Raw genomic sequence first — 16,396 nt, forward strand, 5'->3', positions numbered from 1 at the left:
ATAATGAACTCGTTATGTTGTTGTTTGGTTTGCTTTTGAATTTAACAAAATAGATATTCTAACGTTAACTAAACCTTTGGGTTTAACTATTAATGTTGTTCGCTAGACGATATTTCAAATCTCTTTGAATAAGTAAACTTTTTGATATGTGTATGTTAAGGCCTTGGAACTATTATATGACCGGAAATAAGTTCATCAGACAAAACTTACCAGATTGTTTTTGAAATTACAAATATCTAGGAATTGTTTTCAAAGCGGCGATGAATTTTATTTCAGTACATTGGGTATGAATTTAAACTCCACACAAACGAAAAAGTTAGTAATCAAATATTAATCGGAGCCACAACATATGGATTTGGTCAGAATTGTCATATAGATTATTTCTTTTACAAAGTTTGGAAGTTTGGGATTCTTTTTCAATGTACAAGACGTTAATATATAATATAACATTTAACACGTAAATTACTCTTTTTCAAATAGAGTTGAACTAGTGACATTTATTATAAATATGTGGCAAGTTATAGCGATATCATATACTCAAGAAAACATTCTATAAAAGGGTATACACAATGAATTAAAATTACTTTTGGCATACTATAGAGAGGATCACCACCATGACACGTGAATGAAATTAAAGTGTTGCATGTGCATGCATCGGGAAAAAACGATCAATTTTGGAACTGAAATTTAGGGCTTTGACTTTAGAAATGGAATGTTTAGAAGATCGACATACACTTCATCTCCAAATTGATTGCTTCCCCTCTGATAGGTAATTCTGGCGAGTATGGGGTTCCTCATAATTCATAAACCCATCCCTCTCTCGTATTTTGGCTTTTACATTAGTCCTAACGTGAACGTGCCCTTTTCTTATGAGTTCCGAGACCAAATTTCTTAGTACATGATCTTATTATCAATAAATAATTAAAAAGTACTAATTAATAATATTCATCACCACATATCAAGATATACATTTTCTTAAAGTGAAATAAAATATTGAAATTTTCAAGATAGCTTAGGCTTAAGCGTGTGAGGAGTGCATCGGTGGAAAGAAAACTCTAAGGGAGTTAACAGAACGAAACTATTATAGTATTACCACTTGAGTAATTTTATGGTAAAATATTAGTTTTGCATTATTCAATTATATATTAGAAATATTAATTATGAATTATTCAATTATATATATATATATCACAACTCTTTTCAAAATATAATTAAAATTCTAAATTTCAGTAATGTTTTTCCAAAAAAAAAACGAGCATATTGTTGTACTGAAATAATGGAAAAGATCACTACTAGTACTGTTTACAAAAGTATATATATATATATATCCTTCGTAATTTTTTTAGTCTTTAATCTCAACAATCTACGTAAGTAACACATACATGTATACTTCTCTTTGGTTCTGTTCTAAAATTGTTCTTAGAAACTGGTACTTTTTATAACATAACCGACTATACAGAAAGAAAATCTGATCAACTGGCTCTTCTTTAAAAATTAAGAGTAAGAAATGTTATCTTTTAATTTTGGTTGTTTCTGAAAAGTAATTGAACAAAAAGAAAAACAAAGGAGGTATGGGAAAGGAGATAAAGACACATTTCACTTAAAGCATATTGTTGCAGACAAAAAAAAAAAGAGAGTTTGAAATAGAAGAAAAGAAAAAAAGAGGAAAAGGAAAAGAGTAAATGAAAAATAATTAGGGGAGAGAGAGAGAAAGGATAACAGACCTGCTCTTATCAAAGTCCACTGTTCATAAAAGAAAGAGTACCTGAATGAAAATACCTTCACTGACAATTTACTTATGTTATGTGGTCCATTTTTTTGTTGTTGTCAAAATAAACACTACTATTAGAAAATGTGTAGTTACTACTAAGTTGACCAAAAATCCACTTGTTGAAATTAATATCAATCATCCAATCGAGCATCTACGAAATTAAGGGGTAAAAGCTTTGTTAGGTTTCGCGTGGTGATATTGTGATCAAAACAAAATATGTTTATATTCGGCCCGAGTACTCTGTTGAGTCTAGCGATATCTAATTCTTATTATATCTTAACTCTGAATGTGGATTATTTAGTGTAAGTTTCATTTCAGAAAAAAAACGGTTTAATTTCAAAAACATTTTTAATGATGAACATTTGCATTATGCAATTATTCATTTATTTTATGATGAAATTACACCACAAATGATTTATTTTGTCTATCTATATATTGCGAACTATACAAAATTCTAAGAATTGTTGAAAAACTAATCGAAATAAGTATTTAGCAATGCAGCTAATATGTCATAATGTCGAGGGTAGACAACTTAATTTTAAAATATATTGAGTATAATGATTTTATATATAGAGGTGTATATATACTTTTAGGGGTAATGAATGTAGGAAAGCTTGATGGGTGAAATAGGGAAATGGGAAAAAAGAGTGTGGGTATTTTTCTTAGGAGTTATGTTAACCTCAAAATAGAATCTCTCCTCAAAGTAATTGGAAAGACAAAAGTCGATGCCGTGTCCAATCACATGTATATAAATAAACATTTTTTTCTTATATAAAAGCACCAATAAAATCAGATAGGTATGATTTTTGCTACCTTTTCTTTGTTTCTATTTATTTTTCCTGGTATCATCTGCCCCTCCGTTCTGTGATGATCTCACCCTCTAGCTTCAGTGCTTAACACACACAGACACGCTGTGGTTGTCTGTATATATATATATATGTTTGTACTTGTCAGCTTGTGTATATAGAAACTTATTTTTCCTTATTCCACATAAGTGTCACTGAGATTAAAACCATATAGAAAGATTATTTACTTATACTCATCTATAGATAAGATATACGACGACAGATTGGAAATAACCCATGTAAAACAAAAAATTAATCTAAGTCTCGCACGATTGATCTTTGTATTTAGTAGCTATTATTAATTAATGTTATAGTATTTATGAAATTAAAACTTAGTTTTGGAAGCTCCCCCCTAATGAGGTTGTAATTTCCACTGTTTGTTAATTTCTGTTTAAAGGATTAAATATTACTAAAAATAAAGGTTGATGAAAAGGTGTTTTCAAATAATGTTTTCTTGAGATAATATTCGCTGGTGAAAGAAACCCAACACTACATACAACTTGGAGAATCTACAAACATGATGATCAAATAGCTTTAACAGGAGTAGAAAAAATAAAGTTGATCAAATAAAGAATATGGACAAAAGAACACGCTCGGACAATGATCACGAGCCAACGAGACCGATTATATAATATATTATAATATTATTATCTGTGAAACAAGACCGAAATGTTTTTAAAATAAGTATCATAATTTCTTCGCCAAATATTATGGATCATATATACTATTGCTAATAGCGTCAGATAAGTGTTCGATGCCGCTCGAGTATTAATGGATGCGAACAGATACATATTTGAAAGACAATAAAATCAAGCTGATTCTCGTGTTAATTGTTAAGATAAAATCCAAAAACACAAAAAAGGTCTGAATCAATGATATAACTTTGGCAAAGTTTGAACTACGATCGGATCACAAAAACACTTACAAATAAAACAATCATTTAGTCAACGATCATTTGAATCTCAATTTTACTCTCTTCCCCTTCTTTCGTGGTTAGGGAATATAATGTATTAAAAGGCACATCATTCCTACATACCAGTATACCATGCACCGAGCCCTTTGTATTATTTTCTTCATTTCTTTTTGTTTGTCCAATATAGAGATATTGTACGTCCTTTTATCCCATAATATAAAATGTTTAAGTTGTTTTATTTTTTTTTATTTTGTAAAATGTTTTACAAGTCTCTATGCAATTTTAAGAATGTTTTGTCCTTTTAATGTTTAAAATTCAACAATATTTTTTTTAATGATTGCTTGAATTATATTTTTAACTATTAATCAAATGATGTTTTGTTTTTTAAAATGATTTCTTAATCTCTTTAATTACTTTTATCTAAATATCTTATATTTTAAAACAGAGTATATACTAATCAACTGGAATATACTTTTAAAAACAATTAATATTGAGATATATATGTTGGTTTTACTACCATATATATTATTTCTTCTAAAAAAATATGAAATTAATTTATTCCTTTTTTTTGTTTGCTCTTTTGAGGTACCCGTGATTAATCATGAGTCAAGCTCAATTTGGCCTCTTTCTCCCTTTTCCTTTTGCATGTTGGGGCCTCCCTCAAACAAAGTTGTCGAAAAATCATACATAGCTACATTAATCTTCTTTATGTACTACTTGATTCTATTATTGTATATTTCATTTACGATTAAATTAGATCTTTACGTTTATATGTATAGACAAAACGAATACGTTAAAAAAGTTTTTTCTGACCTAATATTAAAAATACAAATGTAAACAGTGTACGTACGTGTGTGTCCATTAAATTAAATTAAATGTGGGAGATGGAGATTTGAGCCACGGCAGACAAAGCTGTCTCCTTCAGATCAGCCTTGAAATATGAACAGTAACATAAATAAAATAAGTTGAGTAATAAATTTAGACATTTGCATTTCTCGACATGATCATAGGAAATTGTAAAGTGATTAAAATTTCGTTTAACGAATTTACGGTAAATATAGCTTCGGGATTTTAAAAAGCAGGATTTCAGGCTTTCATTTAAGTTTATTCAGACAAGAAAAAATATCTACGTTAAAACAACCAATGTATAAACTTAGGGTTTACCAATGTATTAGTTAATGTAACATCATAATTACGGAACAAAGTGAAGTCCAATGTTCGGATTCTTTCCGGCAACAGCAGAAAAGTCCAAATATATATTGCTCGGATTTTGAAAATGTCTTTTAGATATATGCACACTCACAGAGAACAATTCGGTTTCGAGATTCGGAAACCTCTTCGTATATATCACTAGTTTTCCATTTATTTTTATGTTTCTTTTTGTGATTGATGTATTTTAATATATTACATATCAACATGTGCATGTAGACGTTTAACTGGATATATATAAGTTTCTAACCAAATAAGAATTTTGGATAGCAATGTTCATAAGTTGTCAAATTTAAATTCAGTGTCTTATTTGCTTTGAATCTTAGTCAGTTAGTCATTATATGGTATAAATATAATTATATTAAAAGAAAACAATTTCTTGCTAGTCGAAGTGTTTCACAAACTATTGGACTTGTTTAGAATATTTTATTATAAAACGTAGACTCCGAGAACACATAAAGTAAAGAATATTAATCTAGAGGTTTTCTAATTCTACCGTATAAAATTATGTTAGGTTAACGTTTTCTTCGAAACTTGAATTATGGTTAGCGACTAGCAATGTTATTTGTAAACGCATAAACGCATTTTACCGCATGTAAGAGATGAACATTCAAATAGGAACCACTTAAGTGTTTATTTGTATATACCTGTATATATTTTATCGGTCGAGAAATGTGGAGAAGTGTTGGGAAGATGAAAGGGGTCAAAGGAATAGAGGTAGGGATGGTCTATTTCTCCCAACAAAGGGGTAGGAAATTGATTGGTAATAAATGATGTCTGAATCCTACATGTAATTTAAAGATGCGTTTATAACTTTTTCAGTTTTTTTTCTGTTTAATTGCAGCTTGTGACCAATGTAAAAACAATCCACACATTATGTTTAATTATATGCACTTCTCTCACTATAAAAATGGGATTTGTGTATATTTTCTTTGTGGGTCACTGTATAATGTATTAACATGTTTTTGTGTGATGCAAAGAACAATATTGCAGGATGCATTATATATTGTATCAATCTGAATTACCTCAAAGTTGATTACAAGAATAGCCAAAATCAATATTAAACCCAAAAATGATAATTCGTATGATTTATGTATATATGAATTAAATTATGGTAGGGATACAATAATTAATGTAACATTTTAGATTTGGTTCAAATACATTTTCAAAAAGATGTGTAACCTTGATAGTTGATATGATATGAATACAAAAGAAGCAAGCATGTGGGTTTTAACTGGAGGAGTTATGAAAGTTGAGTCATTTGTGTGAGAGTGTGTGTAGAAGAGAGAGAGAAGGAGAGATATGGTCAAAGAAAAAATGAGATGTCAAATCAAATAACAGAGAGTGAGAGAGAGAGAAAAAGAACTGTTGATACCATCAATCTTTGCTCCCAAATCTGCCCAACCCATCACACCCTTAGGGCTCCACTCTCTTCTCTTTTGTTTTTTATCACTCTCCTTCACATTACTTTTTGCCCCTTCTTCACCCATTTATCATCATCTTCTTGTACATTCTCATACATGTGTATATACATGACTGCATGCATACGTATGCATACACAGCACTTAAGGAATATTCACTGTTATGCATACCTTTATACATCAATGAAAATTAGGTAGGTGTTTGTATATATGCTTCAACCGAGAGATAATCATATCGTTTCGAATTTGAAGATAAAATATAAAAGTGAATAATGTATAGATAAAGAGGTGTAATGTTCCTTCAACGAGCAAATATGTCTCTCCACTAACAAAAAAGGAGAAGAAGAAAAACAAAAAGTGAGCATATATATATTGAAAAAGCTCTTTGCAGGAAGAAAAGCCTCTCTTTCACTGTAATCCTAGTTACACAATCAGATCTAATTTGGATCTTGAACATTAATAACAAACTGACTCAAAACAAAAACTGTACAATAACAAGAAAATCACTAGCAGTCCGGTAGTATAATTTGTTTACGTGGTAAGATAAATAATTGGCTTTAATAGGCTGCATTTACGTTAACAATTATGAAATTCTAATTCGAAAAAAAAAATTCTAATTCGAACATCAGTACATAGGACAGTTTTATCAGAAAAAAAAACCAACACAAGGTATTTGGCAAACGATGCAATAAAGTTTTGAAGTATCGTAACTGTTGGTTATTAGAGCACCATATAAATACAAAATTAACTAAAAATTTTAGAGCAACACATACATATTTAGATGCCTTCTAATATTCTCAACCATTTGGCATACTATAATTAACTAGCATCACCACATCATTTAAAAACAAATTAAGTGAAGTATGATATAACTTGCAATTTGATCATCCTAAGAAAGTTCAGCACTTGAGTAGTAATATTCTCTAGTGTCCATTCTCTCATTATTCTCCATGATGTCAGTAGACAATTAAGTAGCATTATTTAAGTACTACTATTATAAAATAATTTCAAAGATGACTCCACCAGAAAACCAAATATCATTTGGGAATAAAATAAACTAGAATATATCAGTACTCTAACTAAATTTTGAAAATGTTCATTATGATCGGGAATATAATATATATAGAGAAAATTCACACCCAACGCATGCATGAATGTATAACACCTGCTTTTCTAATATTTTTATCCTAACAAATATAATTCAAACGTTTATGATTTATTTCCTTCAAAACGAAAAATTAATGACAAAATAATATATACAAATAGAAACCGTGGACAAACCTCATTAGTGAGTTTTACACTGTCTTGTAATAAATTTAACAATAAGACTAGAAATACAATTTTAGACTTTTCCAAGTGATCTTGATTCCATTTTTTATTTGATTTTTAGTCTATCATCAATTAGATGATATAGCTCCTACTTAGAAAAGCCCTACCTCCATCAAAACTTGCTCCATAGATTGAGGTGCCCTCTTAGAATTAATATATATACTGAATTACGAAGTACTTATACTAATTTATAAAAGCTATTTAGACTGCATTGACTCATGATCATTGTCTAACTGTTCTACCTCAGAGGCAGGTTCATCTTCTTCATCAAACCCATCAATGCCGTAAGCTCCATGGCCATTTCCAAAAGCCTTGATGTGATCTTTGAGAGATCGCTTGTGCTTGAAATCAGATCCACAGATGCAATACCAAAGCTTACCACAATTCTTCTCATGTGTTCTCCAGTCCCCTCGTACTGCGAAAGCCTTACCACATTTCCTACACATGAAGGGTTTGATTCCATGCTTTCTTTTGTAATGTGTTTGAAGTGTTCTGAAGTCTTTGAGAGGTTTTGCCCTTGGATGGTCAATGTTGTTGCGACAGCCAGGTGCGCAGCAATAGCACGGAAGCCTCAGCATTCCGGTTGGCTGTGTTCCCCTCAGAGATTCGGGTCCTTTTCTGTATTGTGATCCATGTCCCCACATATGCATCTGCAAACAAAATCATGTATACATATTATCACGTAGGGTTTGAATAACTCATACTATATCCGACCAGTTCATAACGTATGAGAACCATTTTGGTTAACATGTGTATACTAGAAGATGTTATGATAACTCTAACCATAACTTTCATATCAACCTTGAATCATATGTAAAATGACAAGAATATTTTATCCAACAAACAAATGCTGAAATGTAATAAAATATATAAGGAGACTCCACATATACTACAAAGAATTAATTAGAAGATAAGTAAATGCATGCGTCGGCAAGCAAATTAATCGGGTAAACTAAAAGCAAGATGCTTAATTCATGTTCAATACATACTTAGAGCAAATTAAGCCATACATAATATATATATTGACATTAACTGAATATGAATTTATATGTGTCATATATACATATATATTTTTTCAAAAAAAAACTGAATATATATAAATATATAGGTATGGGAATTTGTATGACTACTGTTATTTTACACGTTAGACATTAAAAGACTCTCATACAGAAAAAGGATGACACACTTGCCAATATTGTAGAGGAAAGCAGCAAAGCCACAGAGACTCTGAAAGTACTAAAGACATAAAGAACATTTACTGTCTTGTTAAATCTCAGTCTCAGTCTTCACAGTCTCAAGTCTCTCGGTTCTTTGTAGTGCAATGATTTATTCATGCATCAGAGAGCAAAGACACGTCATTTGATTGATTTGAAAACAGTATGTATATGTATCTATATATACATTTACCGATTAAAGGTAAAAACTTTTTTTTTTCGAGGAAACTTAGTTGAGCAAACAAATTTTCTTTGGTTTTTACCTTTTGGTTTTAGTCGGATAATCAAGAAACAAATTCGATTTACACATGGAAAAGAAAACGGAATCTTCAAAACATTCGCATACATAGATATAGATTAGTGTGAGTTTAAATTGAGAACCTGCATGTTGTTGTATCTGTTGAAGGTTTTGAAGCAAACAGGACATGAGAACTGAGTAGGGCCAATAAGAATCTGAGAAGGTGTAGGGATCCAATATTGACCCTTGTTGAGTCTGCTGATTCTACATCCACCGTCGCCGCCCACTGAATCTTCATCGTCATCTTCTCCTCCACCGGCGGCTCCATGAGGGTAGTCGTTGTCGAGATCTTTCTTGTCGTTTATGATCTCATGATGATGAGTGGTCCTCGAGGAAGAGGAAGAAGAAGACATCATGAGCAAAGAGGCCATCTCTTGAGCACTAGGGCTTGGAAGGCCTATGTGAAGAGCAACGGTGACGTCATGGTCATCGTCATCAAGATTGTGATCATCTTGGTGGTGATGGTGATGGTGATGATCGTAATCTACATCCATGGAGGTTGAAGGTGGTTCTTGAATTAGATGGTCATGGTGGTCTTGCTGTTTGTTGGCGGGGCTGAGGCTGAGGAGAGGGAGGGCTTCACGGAGAGGAGGGGAAGGAGGAGGAGTTAGTGGCGTCGGTGGACGGCGGAGATCGCCGGACTGAGGGAAAAAGAAGAAAGAGGAGGTAGGAGGAGGGGGAGGAGGAGAAGGAGAAGGGTTAGTGGAGCTGGAATTAGGGTAATGGTGAAAACGATTGGACTTGAACCAGTCTGTGAAGAAATTGGAATAAGGATCAGTCATGGTGAAGAAAGAATGAGAGAAGGGAATAGTTTTTACTTGTTAGTCTTGTGTGATTATCTTTATACAAGAAGAGAGAGATGGAGATGAAGATGGAGATTTAGATTGTGATGGGATGGTGAGAGAGAGAATGAGTTTTTTTTTTGGGTGAAAAGAGAGGGAGAGAGAGAGAGAGAGAGAGAGAGAGAGAGAGAGAGAGATTATTAATTATGGAGTGAAAACTAAAAACAGACTATAACGAATAAAAAAAAAAGAACAAACCTAAAAGAGCAGGTCAAATACGAATGTATAATTAATATTAGTCTACGCAAAGTAATTAATTCCTTCAGATATGTAGGTCCTTATTCTTTGTTAAAACTTTGAGACAAATTTTTAACTAGTTGTGTTAAAAGGAAACCATGTGGTTTACTTGACCAAACATTACTATGTGGTTTACAAAAACGGTGCGGTTAAGCTGTCTTGGAGGTAGCATTTGTAGTTTTGGCAATATACATTTGACATTGGACACTATACAATAACTTTTGCTCGCATATCTGACTTCACGTACTTTATTAATGAAACTATGACAAAAAAAAAGAGAGCGAACTATATATGTTTGGATATGATGATTTGTTTATCGTCGTTTGTTTAGACTAAAACGAGGCGAAGTTGTAATCTGTATATCTAGTTATATATCTAGTTTGATAAATAATTATAGATATGATGATGTAAGGTCGATAGAACTTGTGTTTGTATAATAAAAGATGATTTTTTTTTTGTATTACCAACTAACCAAATTAATAGCATGCAAGTAATTACTAAAGCATTTCTTATTTGTGGATTTTGAGTGTACGTACAAGAACGGATGCAATTTCATAAAACTATAGGTTAAAATGTAAGTAAAAATAAATTAATATCAATAGTTGTTGAGGATTAGGGCTAGCTAGGTTGAAGAGTATATATATTATTACGAACAAAAATCATTCACCAAAGACAGTAATCTCTAGCCAATATGACAAAAACAAAAATCTTAATAAATTAGCTGTATGGAAGGAATAATTGATATTTATTATGAGTAAAACAGGATTATTTAATTATTTATAAATATAAAAATTTAAAGGAACATAATCAAAGTACCTATTTGACAACAAATAGAAAAAATAAATATATAACGCATATGAGGTGCAGATACATCATACAAAGATAATGTCACTGCTTTTTGTAGATTGGCTCTCATCCCAAACAAATTTTCTTATCTTAAAGCCTTTTTTTATAATAAAAAGCCATTTTTATCAGTTTGAGACTTAAAAAATATTTTGTAATCTGGATAAATATAAGAAACTAATAGTGACAATGGCATACTAAATTATTGTCCAAATTTTTATCAGTTGCCCTAAAATATGTGAGTTTGGTGCTAAAATTGAAGTATTATATATCCCAGTATTTGCTAAGTTTGAGTTTTGTTATAGATTATACGTTCACATATAATGGATGTTCTAGTTATAATATTTTTTTAAAAAAACAGAAGTTGAAAAACACATGGGAATTTAATTACATACAAAAATTGCTAATCAAGTACGAGAACCCTGGAGAAAACTAAAGTGTATTCACAATAATTAAGCTTTTGGGATCGTGTTTGTCTATTGTTATTCTACATACACTATTAATCTGATAAAACCTGAAGAAGTTTTGATTTTAGAGAATACAGAAGCTTAAAACATTTTCTTTTTCATTGAAATATAATGGCTTAAAGAAGAGTTACAACCTCTCTTAGTATTTATACAAGGAACTCATTCTAGAATACTCTAAAACCCTAGGCCAGGTATCAAGCATCGGATGATGTTGCTAAAGCATCAAATCGATTTTGAATCTTGATTGTACGAACCCTTGCCAGCTGCTCTGAGCTTTCCTCTGAATCAGTTCTCCTCTTGTCGTTATTCAGAGAAGAAGATGACCGTTGTGTTGTTGTGGGCTTGTGAGTTTGAGCCTTCTGTTCACGCTGCTTGGGCCTTTGCATCATATGGCCCATCTCGTTTATCTTCTCAGACAAAAAGACTTCTGCTGTGTCGTTTTGCCCTTGTGTTATCTTTGTTGAACTCTGTTTTGAATGCAGAGTATCAATATCCCCCCGCAAACTTGGCGTGGGAGGAAGGCACACGCCCAGTTTGAACCTGAGATCTGTGAAAGAAGACTCCGGCAAGGATTTCGTGAGTATATCTGCTACCTGAAGCTTCGATGGAATATGTTTAACCAGGAGAGAACCCAAAGCAACTCGTTCTCGTACATAGTGAAAGTGTGTCTCAAAGTGTTTCGTGCGTTTGTGATACGCAGGATTTGCTGAAAGATAGACCGCCGAGAGATTTTCACAGTAAAGCTCTGGTGTAGCATGTAAAGGTATTCCAAGATCTTTCATAAGAGAACCTATCCAAGTGAGTTCAGAAGCGGTTTCTGACAGAGCTCTATATTCAGCTTCGGTGGAGCTCTTTGACACTGTCTGTTGTTTCTGAGATGCCCAAGAGATAAGATTGCTGCCAAGAAAAGTGCAGTAGCCTGTGGTTGATCGCCTTGTGTTCGGACAACCAGCAAAGTCACTGTCACTGAAGGCTCTAACTGTGAAATCTGAATGTTTGCGAATAGAATCCCCATTGTTACAGTGCCTTTTATGTATCGGAGGACTCTCTTTAAGAGTTGGAAATCTGATACGGTAGGCGCGTGCATCTTCTGACAAACAAAGTTGACTGCAAATTGAATGTCTGGCCGTGTCAATGTGAGGTATTGAAGCTTCCCAGCTAAACTTCTGAAGTATGTGGGGTTTTCGAAAGGTTCGTCTTGATGGGGAACTTTGTGAGGCTGAAGAGGTAGTGGTGTTGACATGGCTGAACAGTCAGAGAATCCAGATATTGCCAGCAAGTCCTCTGCATATTTCTGTTGCGAGAGGAACATTCCATCTGTATGAAACTGAGCTTGAATACCGAGAAAGTAATGCATTCTTCCAAGGTCTTTCATCCGAAAATGATGATGCAGATCTTCAAACAACCTCTTTAAGACATCAGAATTGTTTCCTGTAATCAGCATATCATCAACATACAACAAAAGAAGAATGATGTTGTTGTTGTGAGCATAGACAAAGAGTGATGGATCTCTCACACTGCAGATAAAGCCAAAGTCAAGAAGATAGTTGCTGAATTTATCAAACCAGGCTTTGGAGCTTGTTTTAATCCATAGAGAGCCTTGTGAAGGAGACAAACATGATCAGGCCTTGCTTTATCAACAAATCCAGCTGGCTGTTTCATATAAACCGTTTCAGTTAAATCACCATGCAAGAATGCATTCTGTACATCCATCTGTTTGATATCCCATTGCAGAGTTGTTGCAGTGTGTAGTATAGCTCTTACAGTAGCAGTACGAACTACTGGACTGTAAGTTTCTAAATAGTCTATCCCTTCTTCTTGATTGAAGCCCTGAGCAACGAGTCTAGCCTTTAGCTTCTGCAGTGTACCATCTGCATTTAACTTAGTTCTGAATATCCACTTGCTGCCCAGAACGTTCATGTCAGGAGTATATGGTACAAGAGACCAAGTCTTTGTTAATTTGCAGTTACCATATTCCTCATTCATAGCTTCAGTCCACCCTGGATCCTTTAATGCAGCGGTGACTGTCTTAGGTTCAGGGTATGATACCTTTTGAGTGAGGAGATTGTATCTTGGGTTTGGCTTAATGATGCCTGCACGAGCCCTAGTTGTCATGGGGTGAGATGCCACGTTGGAGGGTGTAACTGCAGGTTCAGATGTTGTGTCGGATTGTTCCTGAACAGGTGAAGTGACTGTCCTGCTTGGTGAAGCATGAACACTGTCGCCAATAGGAACATGATCAAGGCATGCCGTACGCTCAGAATATTCAGCTCCACCATCAGTAGTCACAACTGGAACAGGTTCACAAATGTTGTTGCAATCAGGTACATTCAGATCAGGGAGATCAGCTGCAGTTGCAGGAATCATTATAGGCAAAGAAGGAGACGTCGAAGATGTTGTGGACTCATTCTTTTGTTTGACTCCTTGAAGCCAAGCATCATAGAGAGCTGTTCTGTTAGACGGATGATGAGATGAGTACATAGTTTGAAAGGGAAACACTTCTTCATCAAAGATTACATGTCTGCTGATGTAAACTCTCCCTGTTGGTGGATAAAGGCACCTATAACCTTTATACTTATCATTGTATCCGAGGAAGACACACCTGAGAGATCGAGGGTCAAACTTTGTTTTGGCATAGTCTCTGAGTGTAGGATAACACGCTGAGCCAAAGGTTCTCAATGATGTGTAGTTTGGTGGAGACCCAGTTAGAGCTTGAAACGGTGACTTGTTGGACTCCAATGATGAGGTGGGAAGAAGATTTATCAAGAAGTTTGAAGTGTAGAAAGCTTCTACCCAATACCGTTGTGGAAGACAGCTCTCAAACATCATTGATAGTCCAAGTTCAACCAGATGTCTATGCTTTCTTTCTGCTAACCCATTTTGTTGTGGGGTGTGAGGACATGATATTAACTGTTGTATACCACATTGAGAGAGATGAGACACAAACTTTGTACTTGTGAATTCTCCTCCTCCATCACATTGAAAAGAACCAATCTTTGTGTTATATTGGTTTTCAACAAGTTTCTGGAATGCAGTAAATACTGGATAGAAGTCTGATTTAAGTTTCAAGGGATAGAACCAGCTGAATTTTGACCAATTATCAATAAAGATTACATAGTAGCGAAACCCTTGAACTGAGACAACTGGAGAAGGGCCCCAAAGATCACAGTGGATTCTTTGTAAAGGCCGAGTAGCTACAAATTCAGATGCAGAGAAAGAAAGCCTAGAACTTTTACCAAGTCGACATGACTCACACATCAGACTGGACATTTTATTGACACTGATAAACATAGACGAAGCTAACTGTTGCAGAACTTGAGCATTGGGTTGACCAAGTCTATGGTGCCAGACAGCTTCACTAGTAGCTTGTTGCCTTGAAGAATAAAACGCCTGAGGATGAGATGCAGATTCGTCCTTCAAGACATAAAGACCCTCACTGTTTTTGCCCAACATTATTAGCCTCTTGGTGACCTTGTCCTTAACAACAACCCCATCACAATCAAACTCAAATGAACAAGGGTAAGCCTTTGTAATTTGTGAAACAGAGAGTAGAGACTTTGCTACATCAGGACAGACCATAACATCATTAAGAGGTAGATTACCTGATGAAGAGGCAATGACAGTCGAACCTGTGTGAGTTATTGGCAGAAAATTTCCATCAGCAACCATAACCGCATCAGTACCAGTGTAGGGTCGAGAGTGTTGAAGATTCTGAGCAGAGTTGGTGATGTGAGAACTAGCCCCTGTATCTGGAAACCACTCGTGACTTGAGTTATCTGAGACATCTGTGATGCGGAGAGCAGCCATTGCAGAGTGACCTCCATCATACTGATAAGAGTTGTCAAATCTGTGCCAGCAACTAAGAGCATTGTGACCACGTCTTCCACAGATTTGACAGGTAGGCCGCTCAGAAATGTCATTAGAGCCATTGTAAGATGAGTTTTGTTGGTGAAATCCACGGCCTCGAGTGGAGAATGAACCACAACCACGACCTCCTCGAGCTCCTCTGTTGCTTTGTCCACGACCTCCTCTGAATGAGTAAGAACCTTGTGAGGACTGTTGAATGTTGAATGCGAGATGTGGAGTGGCCTCAGTGGGAGTAAGATAGCTCTGAAGTCGGTCATCAAACGCTGAGAGACGATGAGATACATCTTCAAAAGATGGAAGAGGGTCACGATCCATAGAACCTTCTACACTAGTAGTTATTGGTTCATAGTCACGGCCTAAGCCATGTAACGCAGCAAAGATCTTCATTTTATCCGTGACTGGACTTCCAATCGAAGAGAGTTGGTCACAAATGGTCTTGACTTCTTTTAGATAGTCAGCCATAGTCTTTCCATTTTTGGAGACCGTCTGTAACTTGCGCTGCAACTCAAAGAGACGTGAGGAAGAGACACGGTTGTAGTGACTTGCAAGAGCTTGCCAGATCTCAGATGCAGTGTTACATCCAACAACGATACTGAGAATGTCTTCAGAGAACGAACCACGCAGCCAGCTTTGAACAACATGGTCGTACTGAAACCATCGAGTATAAGCAGGGTTTGGAGTTGTAGTAGAGACACCATCAGCTCCTGTTGTGGTGATGGTCTTCTGTGGTGTAGCCACTGCTCCATTTACGAACCCAAGCAGGCCCTGGCCGATGAGAAAACTTTCGATTTGAGACTTCCAGAGAATATAGTTACGATCATTTAGAGTGACTGTAACACATGTGGTAATACTAAGAGAGGGTAACGGAAGGTCCATGGAGAGTTCCATGGAACCTGGCTCTGATACCATGAAGAAGTTTTGATTTTAGAGAATACAGAAGCTTAAAACATTTTCTTTTTCATTGAAATATAATGGCTTAAAGAAGAGTTACAACCTCTCTTAGTATTTATATAAGGAACTCATTCTAGAATACTCTAAAACCCTAGGCCAGGTGTCAAGCATCGGATGATGTTGCTAAAGCATCAAACCGATTTTGAATCTTGATTGTACGAACCCTTGCCAGCTGCTCTGAGCTTTCCT

General features: G+C 34.6%; 1 protein-coding gene across 1 annotated transcript; it reads right to left on the reverse strand.

The window, feature by feature from the left end:
* Positions 1-7,462: 7,462 nt before the first annotated feature.
* Positions 7,463-9,830, reverse strand: LOC18019897 (zinc finger protein WIP2). Its single transcript, XM_006402794.2, has 2 exons — positions 9,084-9,830; positions 7,463-8,138 (listed from the first exon to the last, which is right to left on the reverse strand). Exons 1-2 carry the CDS (start codon positions 9,780-9,782, stop codon positions 7,686-7,688), a joined length of 1,152 nt encoding a protein of 383 aa, XP_006402857.1. The 5' UTR covers positions 9,783-9,830; the 3' UTR covers positions 7,463-7,685.
* Between the last annotated feature and the right edge of the window lie 6,566 nt (positions 9,831-16,396).

This window comes from Eutrema salsugineum, unplaced genomic scaffold (assembly GCF_000478725.1).
Source record: "Eutrema salsugineum unplaced genomic scaffold, Eutsalg1_0 scaffold_19, whole genome shotgun sequence".
In the NCBI taxonomy this organism is placed as follows: domain Eukaryota; kingdom Viridiplantae; phylum Streptophyta; class Magnoliopsida; order Brassicales; family Brassicaceae; genus Eutrema; species Eutrema salsugineum.